The sequence below is a fragment of the Tamandua tetradactyla genome, chromosome 19 (genome assembly GCF_023851605.1).
Source record: "Tamandua tetradactyla isolate mTamTet1 chromosome 19, mTamTet1.pri, whole genome shotgun sequence".
Taxonomy (NCBI): Eukaryota; Metazoa; Chordata; class Mammalia; order Pilosa; family Myrmecophagidae; genus Tamandua; species Tamandua tetradactyla.
In genome coordinates this window covers 5,919,266-5,936,519 of record NC_135345.1, presented here as the reverse complement: position 1 = coordinate 5,936,519, position 17,254 = coordinate 5,919,266, and the positions used below count along the sequence as shown (strand labels likewise).

The 17,254-nt window shown below is 49.4% G+C and overlaps 1 protein-coding gene across 4 annotated transcripts in view; it reads left to right on the top strand.

Annotated features, from left to right (window-relative positions):
* The first annotated feature begins 123 nt into the window (after window positions 1–123).
* Window positions 124–17,254, top strand: part of TBC1D14 (TBC1 domain family member 14) — a 126,321-nt gene continuing 109,190 nt past the window's right edge. For 3 of the 4 annotated variants that reach the window (XM_077136340.1, XM_077136339.1, XM_077136341.1), the window contains exons 1-2: window positions 124–162; window positions 5,087–5,825. In XM_077136340.1, the coding sequence (XP_076992455.1) occupies window positions 5,104–5,825 (722 nt within the window). In that variant the 5' untranslated portion in view covers window positions 124–162; window positions 5,087–5,103. Of the gene's footprint in view, window positions 163–532; window positions 633–5,086; window positions 5,826–17,254 lie in introns of those variants that run through there. The other variant, XM_077136342.1, reaches the window with a different exon arrangement.

Below are 17,254 nucleotides of genomic sequence, written 5' to 3'. Positions count from 1 at the left end.
GGCGCCCAAGCATTTCTCTCCCGCACACCTACCCCGGGGCAGGGGCGCCGCATCGATGCGCTCCGCCGTTCGGCTCCCCACGCCTGGTCCCTGCCCGCTCGCGCCCCCTCCTCCTCCCGCCCGCTTCCCACTTCCAAGATGGCCGCGGGTGGAGCCGACCAGGTAAGAGGGCCCCTGTCGGGTGCCCACGGGGGCTCCGCGAACACAAGGGTCCTCTCAGGGGTGTCCCTCGCAGCTCCGCTTGGCCCTTGGGAGAGAAAAGGGCCGGCGACGCCGCTCCGGAGGCCCCGTGGCGGGCGGAGATTGGCGAGGCAGCGGAGGGGTAGCCGGGCAGCGTCTAGCTGGAGGAGCGGCGGAGGCGCGGCGGGGGCGACCCGACGGAAGAGCGAACGCGGGCGCGTGGGGGCGGGGCGAGGGCGCTCGGGGCGGGACGTGGGCGCTCGGGGGCGGGACGAGGGGCGGGGCGAGGCGCTCGGGGCGGGGCGAGGCCTCGCGCTGCTGTGCCCCCTGCGGCTGCTCGCGCGCACCTGCCCGCCTGCGGCGCACCCTCGCCGGGGGAGTTGCGGGTCCCGGGGCGCCTGGGCTGCGGGCCCGCGGGCCCCGGGGATGGCGTCGGAGCTGCGCTAACTCGGGTACGGAGGGTCTCGGCCGGCGGCAGAGGGCGGGGGCGCCGGGAGCCGCTGCCACCTGCTGCTGCCGGGTGGGACCTGGGAGCGGCCTGAGGCGGGAGAGGTCGCGCGGCGGCCCGGGTGACGCGAATTCGAGTCCCGCCTCTCCGTCCCCCGTGGCGCGGCCGCCGCGTCCTCAGGCCCCAGGGGAGCGGGCGGGATTTCCCCGGGGGAGGGGGCACCGCGCGGGGCTTGCGGGGGAGGGCGAGCGCTCGTCTCTCGTCGTCGGCCCTTCCACGAGACGCTCGCCGTGACACGCTCGTTTTCCGGAACTTGACGAGAAGTTTTTCTCCCCTGACGGGAGGTGCCTGCGCGCGGGGCGCCCGGGCTCGGAGCGGCACCCGCCCGGCCGGCAGATCGTCCGACCACTGGCCTCGTGGTGCCCGGGTCGGAGACCCCCCTCTGCGCTGGGCGGACTTTGAGGCCGAAGCGCGGCGTGCTGCACCGGCAGCCCTCGGGGAGCTCAGTGGGGAGCTCAGTGGGGAGCTCAGTGGGGAGCTGTCCTCAGAAGGAATCGGGGATTCCCCAGGCCTCCACCCCCCACTGCCCCTCTAGGAAGGAACGTGGCGCAAAGCCGCGGGGGCCGGGCCGGCCCTTCTCACTCGGGTCCCCAGCCCCCGGGAGGCGCGGGCGGTGGCCCGTTGCAGTGATCACGTCTTGGCCAGACCACGGGGAACGCTTCAGTATGAAAGTTGCACGGAGCCCAGGTTTCCGCAGCGTAAATTGGAAGCTCTGCTTAGGAAGGTTCTGTAGGCACTCGTGCCTTTTCCCACCCGTGGAGGCTCCTGGGCATTGGCTTGATTGTTTTATTTGCTGAGACCAGCCTGGGAGCTACTCCTGGTCTCAGGCAGGGGCCCCGAGGGCTTGTGACAGGCAGGTGGTGTCTGTGGGATATCAGCACCCTGTGGCCACGGCTGCTGACTGTAAAGGATGGGTTGTGTGCCGGGTGCTGTTAGGGTCTTTGCGTGGGCTGGGCTTGTCCTTATAGCAGTCTCACAGCCATCTTGGGACACTTCCTCTTGCCGGGCTCGTCTGCCACTGACCCACGTTTTAACTTTGGTTTTGGCTTTGGCTTTTTCCAGGAAGCCTCTTATCCCCTTGCCCACCCTGGGTGCCCGTGGCCTCCCCCAACTTCAAGGCTAACTGCTGTCTTGTTTGTCATATATGTTTGGCCCATCCAGATTGTGGGCTCTGCTGTGTCCCCAGTCCCAAAGAAAACCTGGCATGTGCTTGGCACGCAGGGTTATCAGGTGAATTTGTCGTTTGGGAAACATGAAGAAAACTTAGACTGAGGGAGGTACAATAACTGGTGCAGAGTCACCCAGCTGGAGAGGTGCAAAGGTGGCATTCAGACAGAGGCTGGTTGTTGAAACAGGCTCTGTTCACCTCAGCGTCCTCCGTGGCCCCGCAGGTCCCGGTGGGTCTCCACTCAGCACTTTGCATGAGTTGGACTTGATCCACATTTGTTAAATTGTGTGCTGAACCCCTGCCCACCTGCCTCACATTCAGGGGCTGAGCCGCCTCACGTGGCTTCCAGCTGATCCCCTGTGTCCTGCTTTGTCCATGTGGTTCCTCTGCATTGGGCCCTTTCCCTCTTCCCTCTCCCCCCTCCTTGCCTCCGTGCAGTGGGTGTGTTCCTCTCCTTCAGGCTGACTCCTCTCCTGTGCTCCGTTGAAAGCCCCTCTGACAGTAGGACCCAGCCTGTTGCTTTAGAGTCTGTCTCCCCCACTGGGTAGACCTCCCCCCCCTAGCTCTGCTCACCCCCATCTACTGACCTGCACACCCCAGCCTCGGCATAGGGATGTCAGCCCAGCACATGGTGGATGCTTGTGGTGGTCTTTAAGGCTTGGGAGATTTGTCATCAAAATAGACATTTATAGAGAGTATGTAAAAGAGAATTTTAGGAAATAGCGAGCGAGTGAGAGAGAATATGTGTGCGTGTGTGCACACGCGTGAGTTACTGCTTGTTTTAGGAGTAGGTTTAAAGAAAGTTCTTTAGGGCTTGATTTGTTTAGAATTCTAGATTGTGGGGCTGGAAGGGCTCTCAGGAATGGTACAGCTTGGCTAATAACCTCATTTTATAGATGGGGAAGTTGAGGCCCAGAGCTAAGTCACTATCATGCAGCAGGTGTGAGGAGAGAGGTTAGCAGCAGGAAGAAGCTATACGGGTGAGGAGGTGTGTATAGACTGGTTGTATCAGGTTTGTTTATGCAAATGGTTGCTAAAGTTGTGGGGCTGCATTGGTTGGCCTTGTCGGGTCTCCAGGAAAGAGTAACTCCTGCCAACATCTCTAAGGCTGAACTTGTGCCAGGTATGAGCCTAAAGTCTTCTTGTGGATTTCTTCCCCTAATTTTGTCATCTGCCCAATGAAAAAGAGAAACTGGGGCATAGCGAATTTAAGAAACCAGTTCAAGGTCACACAGCTAGTGATTGGAGGAACAGGGCTTTGAACCCAGGCAGTCTACCTCCAGAACCTGCATTCTTCTCCTCCCTTTACCGTACCCCTGTTTATCCTTATTTTAAAAACTTTTTGTTGAAGTCCAGCATACCTACAAAAAAAGTATAAGCATTGTTAAGTTGGTTCAGCATACCAATTGTCACAAAGTGTGGATAGGCCTGTGTTTTTAAGCCCTCTAGCACACCTCATATGGGCTTGGATGTCAGACCTGGTTTGAATCCAGTTTCTGTTGACCTTGGGTGAGCTACTTAGCCTCTCTGAATCTCAGGATTCTTCCCCTGTGCTTGGCAGGTTTGTAAAGATTAGAACCAAAGCTTGGGATTACACCTAGCCTGTTTGGCACCTGGTAAATGTTCAGCAAATGTTTCATTTGTTAATAATCGAGATTATAAATTATATTGACCTCCTTGAGTGGTCTCAATATCTCCCTGACTTGTTCGCCTCTCAATTACTTCACAGGTGTTATGATGATTAGTTTTTTTAAACTTTTTTTATTAATTAAAAAAATTAACAAACAAAACATTTAGATATCATTCCATTCTACATATACAATCAGTAATTCTTAATATCATCACATAGTTGCATATTCATCATTTCTTAGTACATTTGCATATGATGATTAGTTTTGATAATTCGCTAAATGTTGCTGAAACATTTTTTGTGAGGGGAGACCCCCCCATGCCTTGGAAGTCCTTAATTTGAATTGTCCCACCTGTACCTTTTAAACATAACTACCTTTGGTCAGTGAAAGTTAAAGGTCTGTTCCTCAGACTTGCAGAAGAGCCTTTAAGAGTCCTGAACAGTTTAACTCCAATTTCTGCCCAGGTGGCCGAGACATTCATGGACAAAAACTTATTTGAACAAATCTGTGTTAAGTAAGTCCCAGGAGTCTGAAAGTTGGTGTTCACAGTCTAGAGGAATATATAGGGCCTCTAGGAGTCTTTTTTAAAGAATTATTTTTATTCTAAAGAAATAATCCATTTAAAAATCGAACAACATTTATAATTGATTTTCCATTTTACATGGTGTAAATTAACCCATTATTTTAGGCAGTTTATGTAGCAGCTGGAAGAGTAAGCATGTTTGAGTCAGATCCAGGCCTAGTACCTGCACAGCCCACTTTCTGATCATCTTCCTGTCCTCGTGCCCTGGTCTGTGAAGGGGACACACAGCCACTGAGCTAGCAGGGTGTGGTGGAGATTGCAGGTAGCAGATGGAGAGGCTGGACACAGTGCCAGCCTGTGATATGCACTTGGGGAGCAGGGACTGTTGTTGGTGTTAATTGTTAATGTTGAGGAACCCAAGATCCAGGGACGTCCTGTGCCTTTCTTTCCATGATCCTTTCCACCCGGGCCAGGGTTTGCGTTAAAAAGAGAAAGAGACTCAAAGTGATTGGCTCTTGTGGAGGCCTTGACAAATCTGTTAAACTTGCATGGGAGATGGCCAGAGGTCAGTGGATTCTCCTTGGTGGTAGAACCTAATACTGTGCTATTGCAGGACGAGCAGAACCTTCATGTATGCATGGGTTATGAATTCACAGACTTTTAACAGGGATATCCTGTTTATATAATGATGATAATAGTAAATTCTTTCTCTGCCCAGCACAGTTGTTACGCTCCCAGGGCTGTCCGGGGGTCAGATACGTGACTGGCAGAGTGACGGCAATGATGGTGAAGATGATTTCATTTATTTTTACCCTACGTGTATGCTTCCTTTCAGTTATCTTCCTATATTTTAATCTTGATGACTTATGTTAAAATTCTAATTTCTTGTCCTGAGTCAAAAATTGGGCGTGCAGGGCTTTCTTGAGGGTTTCTTTTAACAGGATCACTGTAACATTTGAGCTGCGTTTGAGGAGTGTGATGTCTTTGGGGGTTTTTTTGCATGGACAGGCACCGGGAATGGAATGTCTTTGGGTTTTCTGTGCACTGACTGAATTCCCATGCTTGTGTCTTGCTAGTTTCTCCTTGGACCAAGATGACTGATGGAAACTTTTCCACCTCTACAAATGGTGTAGCCTTGATGGGCATTCTGGACAGTCGGCCAGGAAACCGTATTCAGAACCTTCAAAGCTTGACTCTCCAGGCACCCAGGTCCCTCTCGCTGCCTGATTATGGGCCCAGGCTACAGCTCGGTGCCTCAGAAGAGCGGCACAGCCTGAAGTCCGTGGATTCGGGCATACCTACACTGGAGATTGGCAACCCGGAGCCTGTGCCCTGCAGCGTGGTCCACGTGAAGAGGAAGCAGTCTGAGTCAGAGCTCGTCCCTGAGCGAGCTTTCCAGAGTGCCTGCCCACTGCCGTCCTGTGCAGCCCCAGCTCCTACCAGCCACGAGCGGGAACAGAGTGTACGGAAGTCCTCCACGTTTCCCAGGACGGGCTACGATGCGGTGAAGCTGTATAGCCCCACCTCCAAGGCTCTGAACCGCAGTGATGATGTCTCTGTCTGCAGTGTGTCCAGCCTGGGCACAGAGCTGTCCACTACACTGTCCATCAGCAATGAGGACATCCTGGACCTTGTGGTCACGAGCAGCTCCAGTGCCATTGTGACCCTGGAAAACGATGATGACCCACAGTTCACCGATGTCACCCTGAGCTCCATCAAGGAGACCAGTGACACACCCCAGCGGGACTGCATTGATGAAAATGAGGAGGGGAATAAATTGAAAATATTGGGACCATTCAGTAACTTCTTTACAAGGTAATGCCATGATTGCCTCTCTAGAAGAACTAACTCAGTAATTGAAGTCACACCAGTGATGAGCCTGGCTTTGTGTTTTCCTGCCCTGTCCGCCAGGCACTGTGTCACCCAGATACTCCTGAGAGTTCGTGTGGGGCTAGTCAGTGCATGAGTCGACTGTTCCGTTCCTCGCTGCCACCTGTTACTTCTTTGTGTCCCTGGCTTCATTGCATAGTCTGTGGTCACTTCCCAGCTCTGACCTCTTGTGACTGAGGGTGTCCCACAGATGACCGCAACATCACTTTGCAGGTTTATTCCCTTTATAGTAGGAGCTTGAGCGTCTCGGGCCCAGCAGTGGGTGCTGACCAGGGTGACTGCAGAGTGACAGAGCCACATCTCTGGCTCCAGTCCCCACAGACATACCTGGGTATCCAGCTCCCTGCAAAGTCCCCTTGCTCTGGACTCCAGGCATTTCCCAGCTCCCTGGTCATGTCTATCCTTGACTCCTGCACAGTTGTGCTGTGGGTTTATGATCTAGCCATGGCTTCCTTGTTGAGGTTGGGCCACTGCACTGTAGCCACCCACACCCACCTGGCTGGGAGGTAAAGCCATGCCGTTCCCTCTCCACAGGGCCCTGTCCAGTTCTGATTCCAGACTGCTCACCTGCCCTGTGGGCACGGTGCTTTCAGCCTCTGTCTCTTCTTTTGCTCTTCAGTTTTCATTCACCCACAATCTGTGCTGGACCCTCCTCTGGGCACTGGGACAGTACTGGCTGCAGGCTGTGATGTTGGGATGGACTTTCAGTTTAGGGGTGGTGGCATGAACACAGCAGTCAGTAATATGAGCAAAGGTGAACTCTCAGATCATGAGGTGCTGTGAGGAGTGGCCTGGGGGCTGGCAGATTATGTTCTGGAGAGTGGCCCTCTGTCCTCTGGTTGCTCTGCCGAGGGTGCCGGGCTCTCACCTGGCAGGTGAGTGCATTTCTGCCATGGATCCTGGCTGCCCCGTCCCATGTCCCAAACAAAGTCCATGTTGGACACTTTGCAGCCTTGGGTGTCCTTTTAAGATTCTCAATCTGCCCGGGACTCATGTGCCTGGCGTTGAGAGTGGGGGCACACATGCCACCTGATTGCCGACTCAGTTTCTTCTTCGGTTAGGTGTGAGCACACTCTCAGATTGAGTCTAAGACTGATCCTTTGTGAAATGATCCCTGATGTGGGGTGTGGCTTGTAGGGTGTGTGGGGGCATCTTTTTCTCTAATGTGCCGTGTAGCACAGATAGTGGGTGAATGAGAACTGAAGAGCACAAAGAAGAGAGGCTGAAGGCACCATGCCCACAGGGCTGCAGGTTAGCAGTCCGGCATCGGAATAGGCAGGTATCTGGCTTCTGTGAGGAGAGTTCTGTGCTCGGAGCTTGGTGCTTGGTGCTGGCCTTCAGAAGGAAGCAAACTGTCACTATCCCTTTAAGGCCGTGACCCTCATGTAACATTGTTGTGATTTAGGCTTGGGTTGCTGGCCTCTTCCCTGTACTCAGGTCAGTGTTTGCACCCTTGCTTGGTTGTGTCTCCTGTGATGCTTGTTGAGTCTGGGACTGCAGGTACCCTGCCAGATCCCCAGACTCAGAAAGGCAAGGAGAAGGCCTGGGAAACAGGTTTTCAAAATCCCTGGGATAGTTGGCAAATTTGGGAACTCCCCCTAAAGTGGCGGTGGCTAGGAAGCAGTGTGGAGGAAGGAGCTTGACACTGGAATTGAGCAGACCTCGTGGCCATCACCTGCCTGTGTGATCTCAAATGAGTTGTTTCATTTCTCTGTTCTGTTTTCTTGTCTCCAAGGTAGCATTTATTTAAAAAGTAGCCTATTGTGTTGAAGTCCAGGATAACCATAGCTGCTGTCCCCTTCTGTTTCCTCCTTGTTGTCATGCTTTCCCTCTCACCTGTCTTGTCTGTAGGATGGAGCTGGGGGCCTTCTCCATGGTATGGCCCTGGCGATTAGGTGAACTAGTAAGTGGGAAGGTTAGCACAGATCCTGACACATAAGAAGCTTTCAGGTCTCACTTCCTTGCTGGGATTATCACTACTGCTCTGCGGCTGCCCCTTTTGTCTTGTTGGGCTGTGGCTGGGTTGAGTTGTTTGTGTCTGAACCTCTTCCCCTTTGTAAGGAAACACTATCACCATGTGCTTTTCTTCCTGCAGATAAATGTTAATGCCGTTGTTTGTTGAAAATCTTTCTCAGCTCTGTGCCACAGAAAATAAACTTCTCTTTCTTTTGTTCCTTGGTTCTTCTCTCCTTACTCTCATTTGGTGACTAATATTATTATTGTGAAGCCCTTTTGGGAAGCAGGTTGCATATCTGAGGCAGAGACCAGAGTGGGTTGGGTGTACTGGAGTTTCTTGTTCTGGAGTTTTTAAAGTGTTAGCCTTTTCAGCCTAGATTCTCCTGAAGGGGAAGAGAGTTCTGTCCCAAAAAATATTTGGACGCCACTAAATATTTTACAGATGAATAAATTGAGTTCCAGGGAATGTTAAGTCACACTGCCCACGGGCTGGCACGTAGGAGGGACATGGGCTCTGGGCTGAGTTTTTTTTTTCCCTTCAATTTTAGATAATTTCATTGTTCCCGAGACATGGACTGAATTTTCATTAAGGATCTTAACTTAAGTTCAAGTGGAGAGCAAGGCTGGGCTAGAGCCAATTCTTTGGGGTTCCCCGCCCAGGCCTTGGATTCATCTTTTCCTTTACTTTGTCCCCTGGGCCTAAGTGACTGCCCTCACCCTCGTGCTCTTCTGCTTTCCTTGCCCTGTCTGAGTCAGTGGCAGTATCACAGAAGGCTTTTCTAGGTGAAGAGGCTTGTGGGAAGGGGTTGGGGGGTCAGCATACTTGTGACCTGAGGGAGCAGACCTGTTGTGACCCTGACAGCTTGAGGAGAATGGCCTAGGTGAGACAGGAGCAGGGGGGTGGCCAGGGGACTGGGCAGGGCCTGGCTGCAGCCCCAGTCTGGGCCCTTCCTGACCTCTGCTCTGTGGAAGCGGCAGGCCCAGTGCTCCCTTTTGGTTGTTCGTTCCTTCCTGCATGCAGACTGTAGTAAGCCCCTTTCCGAGCCCAGGATCTGGCAGTCTGGTGGGGGAGGCAGCCAGGACCCCATGGGAGCCTGAATGGGTTACTGTGGAGTGGGGAAGGGCAGGGCCATTACAGTTGGGGGCTTCTCACTTCTCCTAGCCCAGCACATCCGCAAGAGGTTAGAGCTGAATAGGCCAAGCCCCTGGCACGCTGTCTGTGATTCTGAGAGAAATATCGCCACTTTTTAAAATGCAGCTTTCTGTTGTTCTTACCCTGGTCTTGAGCAGGGCTTCTCAGTCTTGGTGCTGTTGACATCTGGGGTAATTCTTTGTTGGGGGAGGGGGTTGCCCTTTGCACTGCAGGACACTGAGCAGCTTCCCTGGCCGCCCTCTATCAGATGCCACGAGTACTCCCCAGTTGTGACACCCAAAACAGTCTCAAGGCTTTGTCATATGCCCCTGGAGGTGGGGGTAGGGCAGGGGGCAAAGTCACCCAGCCTTTGAGAACCACTGGCCCAGCAGGTTGTAATGTTGGGATTTGTTTAATTGCTTCCTTGAAGGAAATTTACAAATGTGATATCACTTGAATCGCACCCTCCCCTTGGATAGAAGAGAGGGCTGTGTTAAGGGAACCAGTGAACTCAGTGTAGTGCAGTGTACTTATCTGGAAACCTGGATGGTGGGTGCAAGAAGAATTTGGGGACATGTGTCCTGGCGTGTTTGCTTTACATAGGAGACACATTTGGTTTCCATGGAGCCCAGGGTTTAAAGCTGCTCATCCACTCTGGTGGAGATGGGAATACTTGGCTTTGACCACTACTCTGTCTGCTATGTAGACCTTCCCTAGGCTCTCAACAGAGGCTGTCTGGTGCTAAGTGTCCTTTCTGAAGAGCACTGCCTGCACTGCATTTGAAGGCTGAGCAGGAGGGGGCCAGAGGCAGGCCTGGGGGCACAGCTGGTCACCCAGCCGTGGGAGCAGCTTGTGGAAAACCAGGAGGTGTGGTGTACCTGGCTGTGTAGAAAGAACTGCAGTGATGAGTTTTTCTGGTCTGTTTCCTGACTTGGAGCTCCATCCCCACCTGGTTCATGCTGGCACCAAGTTGTAATTTGGAGACAGAGAGAGAGAGAGAAGAGTTTGGTGGTTGAGATCTGGGGCTGCAGAAGTGCAAGTTGGAACCTCACCTCGGCCGTTTTTGTACCGCGTGACCTTGGGAAAGCTGTTTACTCTCTGATCCCCAGGGTGGACCTGGGTGAGATGGGGTTAACTGCGCCTCCCCAACAAGTGGATGTGAGGGTTAATGGAGAGGATGCAGATAAAGCTCTGGGAAGAGCACAAGCCCAGAGTACAGGTGGGTTCCTGGCCCTGCCTTCTGTTACCACTTGAGTTGCACAGGAGATGAACTTTAAGAAAAAGGGTTCTGCTTGTGAAAAAGTTTGAACCACTGGCTTAAGAAAAATAAACTTCTGATGGATACTTTTACTTGTTATGAGAATGCTCAGCCAAAAGTTGGATTCCTGTTCTAGGCTTCTGGGCTTTGATTATTGGGAAGGTGATATGAGCTGTTCTAAGGAAGAAATGTATTCATTAATGTTTTTCTGGGAGGTGAGTTAGCTTCCCAGCAGGGTGGAGGCCCTTGAGGAGACATGCTGCAAGCCCCTGTTGTGAGACAGAGACCTTGATGCAGGGGTACAGGTTGCGTTTAGTGCTTGCCCTGTCCCAGATGAGATTCACAGTGCTTTAACCTGGTGTCTTGTTTAATCTTCAGCAGCTATAGGAGATGGTGTGGTGTGGCAGGGCCTGGGGATGTGGCTTGATCAGCTTCCAGGCTGCCTTCCTTCAAGGCTGCCTTCTGGTAGTGGAGGCAAAAGTTAAAAATGAATTTCCCAGAGTCCCTTGCAGCCGGGGCTCTAGATGTGACTTTGGCACTGCTGATTTCTCCCATCTGTGAGAGATGTGAAGCAGAGGCTAGGCGAAGACTTTTTTGTCCATTTTGACTGATGTCTGTGACTTTTTCCTGTGCCATCATCCCTGCATCCCTTTCCCACCTTCCTAGGTTAGAGACAGCTGTGGTAGAAGAGGGGCCTGGATTCTGCATTCTGGGGTCTGGTCACTAGCCTTTGGCCAAGAAGCTGTGGCAGTAGCTGTCTGATCCTGTGTTGTGGTTGAATTTGGCAGTTCACCCACAGAGGTGGATTCTCTCTTGTACCTCAGTTCTGCACTGTCCAGATGCCATTTCGGGGGTCCACTTAGAGCCGACGGCTTCACCCTTTCCTGTGATTTGGGGAGCATCTGGTTCCTTGAGTTATATCCCTTTCTCTTTAAAATATGTAGGTGGTTTCTGTGTCCTGCACTGAAAATTGATGAATTCAGATAAGTACTGTTATTAATTCTAGTTTACCGATGAGTAAACTAAGGAAGGGGTGGTTATGTAACTTGCCCAAGGGATTAAAAAAATGATGCAGGGGTTGAGCCTCTGAATATCAGGTTTCTTAGCTACAAAATATGAGTAAGTTCACACTTCTGAGGGGTGTTGGGATCATGTGGGGCAGAAACAGACATGAATGGAAAGCACAAACATAGCAGATATGTTCAGCTCCATACTTTTTTCTGTGTCTGTAGTTTTCTACAGCTTTGACCTTTTTAGAATTAGCACTAGTGGAATGAAGCAAACATTGTAAATATGACTTTTCTATAAAATCTGTTTTCTAAATGTTCCTGGTGCCTTTGACCTGGCATTAGGGATCTACAGAAATACCTACTATTTGCGTGAGCTGCTGCTGGGTGTGTGCTGCACTTGTGTGTGTGCATGTGCATGTGTACATGCCTGTGTGCTGCTGCAGTACCTGGGAAGGAGCAGTAGTTGTGGTGCCCGAGAGCCGGGGGCCTCTTTTTTTTCTATGAACAATTGATCTTTTTAAAAAAAATTTATTTATTAATTAAAAAATAAACAAAATAAAACAACATACATAATCAGTAATTCACAATATCATCACTTAGTTGCATATTCATCATTTCTTAGAACATTTTCATTAATTCAGAAAAAGAAATAAAAAGACAATAGAAAAAGAAATAAAACGAACACAGGAAAGAAAAAAAAAGATTATACCTACCATACCCCTTACCCCTTGCTTTCATTGATCACTAGAATTTAAACTAAATTTATTTTAGCATTTGTTCCCCCTATTATTTATTTTTATTCCATATGTTCTACTCCTTTGTTGACAAGGTAGATAAAAGAAGCATCAGACACAAGGTTTTCACAATCACACAGTCACATTGTGAAAGCTATATCATTATTCAGTCATCATTGAGAAACATGGCTACTGGAACACAGCTCTACATTTTCAGGCAGTTCCCTCCAGCCTCTCCATTACATCTTGAATAACAAGATGATATCTACTTGCTGCATAAGAATAACCTCCAGGATAACCTCTTGACTCTGTTTGGAATCTCTCAGCCATTGACACTTTGTCTCATTTCCCTCTTCCCCCTTTTGGTTGAGAAGGTTTTCTCAATCCCTTGATGCTAAGTCTCAGCTCATTCTAGGGTTTTTCTCAGTCCCTTGATGCTGAGTCTCAGCACATTCCGAGATCTCTGTCCCATGTTGCCAGGAAGGTCCACACCCCTGGGAGTCATGTCCCACGCAGAGAGGGGGAGGGTGGTGAAACTGCTCGTTGTGTTGACTGGAGGGAGAGGCCACCTCTGAGCAACAAAAGAGGCTCTCTTGGGGGTGACTCTTAGGCCTAAATTTTAAGTAGACTTGACCTATCCTTTGTGGGGTTAAGTTTCATATGAACAAACCCCAAGACTGGGGGCTCAGCCTATAGCTTTGGTTGTCCACACTGCTTGTAAGAATATCAAGAATTCAACTTGGGGAAGTTGAATTTCTCCCCGTTCTCACCATTCCCAGGGGGCTCTTTTGACCCAGTCTTTACTCGTGTGTAGCCTTGGGAAAAGTTGGCGCTCAACCTGTGAGATGTCCTCTTGTACAAAATGAGCTGAGGTCTGTACTTCACAGGATGAGAAGATGAAAGGAGCTAGGGATCTGATCAAGGTGTTGCACTCTTTAAGTGCCAGGACACTAAAAGCCAATAGGAAGGTGGGCAGGCCAGTGCCAGAGGCCCTTGTGGGTATACCCAGACGGTATGGTGACGGTTGGAAGAGAGGGCTGACTCTCCTGCTGGAGAGAGCAGAGGCTGAGCTGTGTGTCTTAGGCATAGAGACCAGCACATGCAGTCATCAGAGCAGCAATTCTGGAAAGCCCTGTGGCAGGAGCTGCTCAGGATGGAGAGCAGAGGGAGGTGGGTGACCTGGAGGGTGGGCAGAATCCTAGATTAGGCAGAACTTTGAGGACCACATTTAGACTCAAGACATGGAAGACTCAGAGGGTAGGATAACAGAGCGGATGAGTGGTGATGAGAAGGGGTTAAATCTGGTTTGCTGTTCTGAGCGTTCCCCTAGGGGTGGAGCTGCCCCTCCCTAGGGCCTGCCCTGGGCCAGGTGCTTTCCCTTTTCTATCTAAAGCCTTGCCCAGCCCTGCAAGTAGGGACCATGTGGGCTGTCCTGCTGGACGCAGGTTCAGAGGCTCACCGCACAGACTGCATGCTACACGGCTGTGAGTTCAACACCAGCTCCAAAGCACAGAGTCTTCTACAAAAGATGCTAAACCATGATTGGAAAGAGGGGGCACTCCGGGCCGGGAGGGCCGAGGGAGATGAACTGGGGCAGTGTTGGTGGGAGGAGGAGTGAGGAGAGCTGCAAAGCAGGCCAGAAGTTTGCTCTCTGGTGTCGTCCATTTATTGGAGGGAAGAAGGTGGAGAGACAACACCCCCCCCCCTCCTTGAGCCCCTGTGGCCTGGCGCGTTGGACAGGCCTCTTCCCCCCCAGTGGTGGAAGTACTCCGGCCTTTGAACGCGTAGGAGGAAGGCTGGAGTCAGCTTTGAGTCATGAGGCCCTTGGCCTTTCCGGCCAGCTGGCTGTGGGGGTAGGAGGCCTGCTGCAGAGCAGAACCCTTGACAGGTGCCTCCTGGAAGCCTTAAGGGTAGAGGAGCAGGAGTTTTTAGCTGGCAAGGAGACTGGCAGGATGGCTCCCATTTCTGCTAGTTCAGGATTGAGGAGGTGTCTCAAGTACTGTCCACGCTGCCATGGGTTTTCTGACCCTGTTTTGATCCCCGCCACCCTAACGTTTTAAATTCCTTGGCTGTGAATTCTACGAGGTGGATTTCCAGCAGCTCACCCCCTTGATTATTGGATGCCTGTGATTCCTTTCTGACACCTGCTTTACCCAGCTAGGGCTCACAAACTGTTGATATAGCAGCCGGGAGGTAGTGGAGACCTTGGTTAGAGCTGTGTCTCTAATTCTAGTTGCGCTTACTCTTGAGGTTGTCCTTTGTGTTTGCAAATGATGCAGCAGATAGGATCCCTCTGCAGATGTGGCTGAAGGGAGCCACAGGAGGCCAGCCTATCCATGCTGAACACTCCACAAGTCATGCACCAGAGGCTGGCTGGTTCCCCTCCAGCAGCAGGCCCTGCTTGGAGAGTCTGTTCTCAGGGGAGGCTGTGCGCAAGAGGAACACCTGGGCTTCTTAGGGCACGCTGCCTCCTTGTGCTTTGCTGGAATTTGTTTCTTTTCTTTTGACAGCAAATCAGCCATGATAATTCACTTACTGAGTGCCTGCTATATATCAAGCATTGTGTTAGGTCCGTAAGTATATTTCTCATCATACATTCTTTCAAAAAATATTCACTGATAAACATTCATTTGTCAACAAAGCAAAGTCCTTTGTCCTCAAAGAGCTTATTTTCCAGTGGAAAGAGGCAGATAATAAACCCAACAAATTATATACATGAGAAGTGATAAGGGTTATGGGTAAAATGAGAAGGCACGGTCAGGAGGGGGTCAGAGTAGTCCTAAGTGAGAAGGAGAGATTTAAGCAAAGGCTTGAAGGAAAGGAAGTTAGCCAAGAAGACATCTGGGGGAAGAGACCCAGGGAGAGGGAGCAGCTAGGGCAGAGGTGGTCCTGGTATGTCCAAGGATCAGCAGAAGGGCTCTTCAGAGAGACTGAGTGAGCAAGGGCGAAGAAAGGTAGAGAAAGGGCTGGTGGGGCCAGATCCTGCAAGGCCTTTGTGGGAGTTGGAGCTGTGCACCCAGACAGACATGTTCTTAATCAGCACCCATTCCTGCAGGGGTGAACCCATTGCACATGGGACCTTTTGAAGGTGTTCTTTTTAGCTAAGCTCTGGGCAACTGAATCAGATTGGGTCTTAATCCTTGTTTTAGTTTGTTAAAGCTGATGAAATGCAATATACCAGAAATGGGTTGGCTTTTACAATGGGGATTTATTAGTTTACAAATGTACAATTCTGAGGCTTTGAGAAAATGTCCAAATTAAGGCATCAGCAGAACAGTACCTTCTCTCCAAAGACTGGCTGCTGGTGACCTGCAGCTCCTCTGTCACATGGCCAGGTACATGGTGGCTTCTGCTGGTCTCTCCCTTCTCCCCCAGGTTTTGCTGCTTCCAGATTCTGATTTCACTGGCTTCCTCTCTGAGCTTCTGTGTGTTTCCCTCTTTTAGCTTCTGTCTCTCTTAGCATCTGTATGTATCCTGCCCTGCAGCTTCTCTGAGCTTCTCTGTTTTTTTTTTTTCACTGAGAAATCTTCACACACATACAGTCCATTCATAGTGTACAATCATTGGCTCACAATAGCATCACATAATTGTGTATTTATCACCATGATCATTTTTAGAACATTTGCATCACTACAGAAAAAGAAATAAAAAGAAAAAACTCATACATAACATATCCCTTACCCATACCTCTCATTGACCAGTAGTATTTCAGTCTACTTGGAGCTTTTTTTTATGTCTTTATTCTGTCTTTTATTCTCTTATAAAGGACTCCAGTAAGAGATTACGATCCACCCTGAATGAGGTTGGTCACAGCTCAATTAAAATAACCTCATCAAAGGGTAGACCACAAGAGGTCTATACCCACAGGAATGGATTAACTTTAAGAACATAATCTTCTTTGGGGTATATACAGCTTCAAACCATCACAGTCCCATTACTGGAGGCTACAGGGAGAAGCTGTTGGGAATGGTGGAGCCTGGAAATCAGTGGAAGCCAGAAGAGGAAGGAGAGGACACTGCCACATGCCTTGCCATGGGACAGAAAAGCCCAGGACCAAGGATCGCTGGCAGCCAACCTCGGAACGCCAGTCTTCAGCGAGAAAGCATCGCTTTGCTGATCCTTCAATTTGTACTTCTTCTAGCCTCAAAACCATGTGCCATCAATTCCTATTGTTAAGCCAATCCATTCAGTAGTGTTTGTGATTGCAGCTGGGAAACTAAGACAGCCTTGCAGGCCATTGTAAGGATGCTGACTTTTTTTTTTTTTTAAAGATGTGGAAGAGAATTTATTTAGCTTTGTGAGCTTTTACTTACACATTAATGACATACTCTTGGCACTGGAAGACCTTATTGAATTTTTATAATTTAATAAGGTAAATTTTTAGGTTGATTTTTATGAAGCTTTCAGACATTAAGCTTGAGAAAGTTACTCAGTTATTAGAAATTGCATACATGATCACAATCAAAATGGTGAAATAAACCAAAGAATACCACATTTTTATACCCACCAAAATGTAATTGCAGTTTCTAGTCAAACACTTATTCCTATGCTATATTCACTTAACGCTTATTTTCCATTTTATATTTTCACATTTTTTCTGAATGTAGGTTATAAATAATAATCCTTTGTGTTATCTCCCCAGTCTCAATACCACAGTGTCAGCTGTTTCACCTTGGCTATATTTTTATCCTTTAGAGTAGTGTATACTTGTTAAGTCAGTTATACTCCAGTAACCTTGTCAATGTAAAAACATTAAGGAATTGAGAACAAATAATGGAGTCATTATTTCACTGATCCTAATTTTTTTTCCTTTTTTATTAATTAAAAAAAAATTAACAACAAACAAAACAAGATATTCCATTCTACATATATAGTCAGTAATTCTTAATATCATCACATAGTTGCAGATTCATCATTTCTTAGAACATTTGCATTGATTTAGAAAAAGAAAAAGACAACAGAAAAAGAAATAAAATGATAATAGAGAAAAAAAAGTTATACATACCATACCCCTTACCCCTTGCTTTCATTTACCACTAGCATTTCAAACTAAATTTATTTTAACATTTGTTCCCCCTATTATTTATTTTTATTCCATATGTTCTACTCTTTTGTTGATATGGTAGATAAAAGGAGCATCAGACACAAGGTTTTCACATTCACAGAGTCACATTGTGAAAGCTATATCATTGTTCAATCATCATCAAGAAACATGGCTACTGGAACACAGCTCTACATTTTCAGGCAGTTCCCTCCAGCCTCTC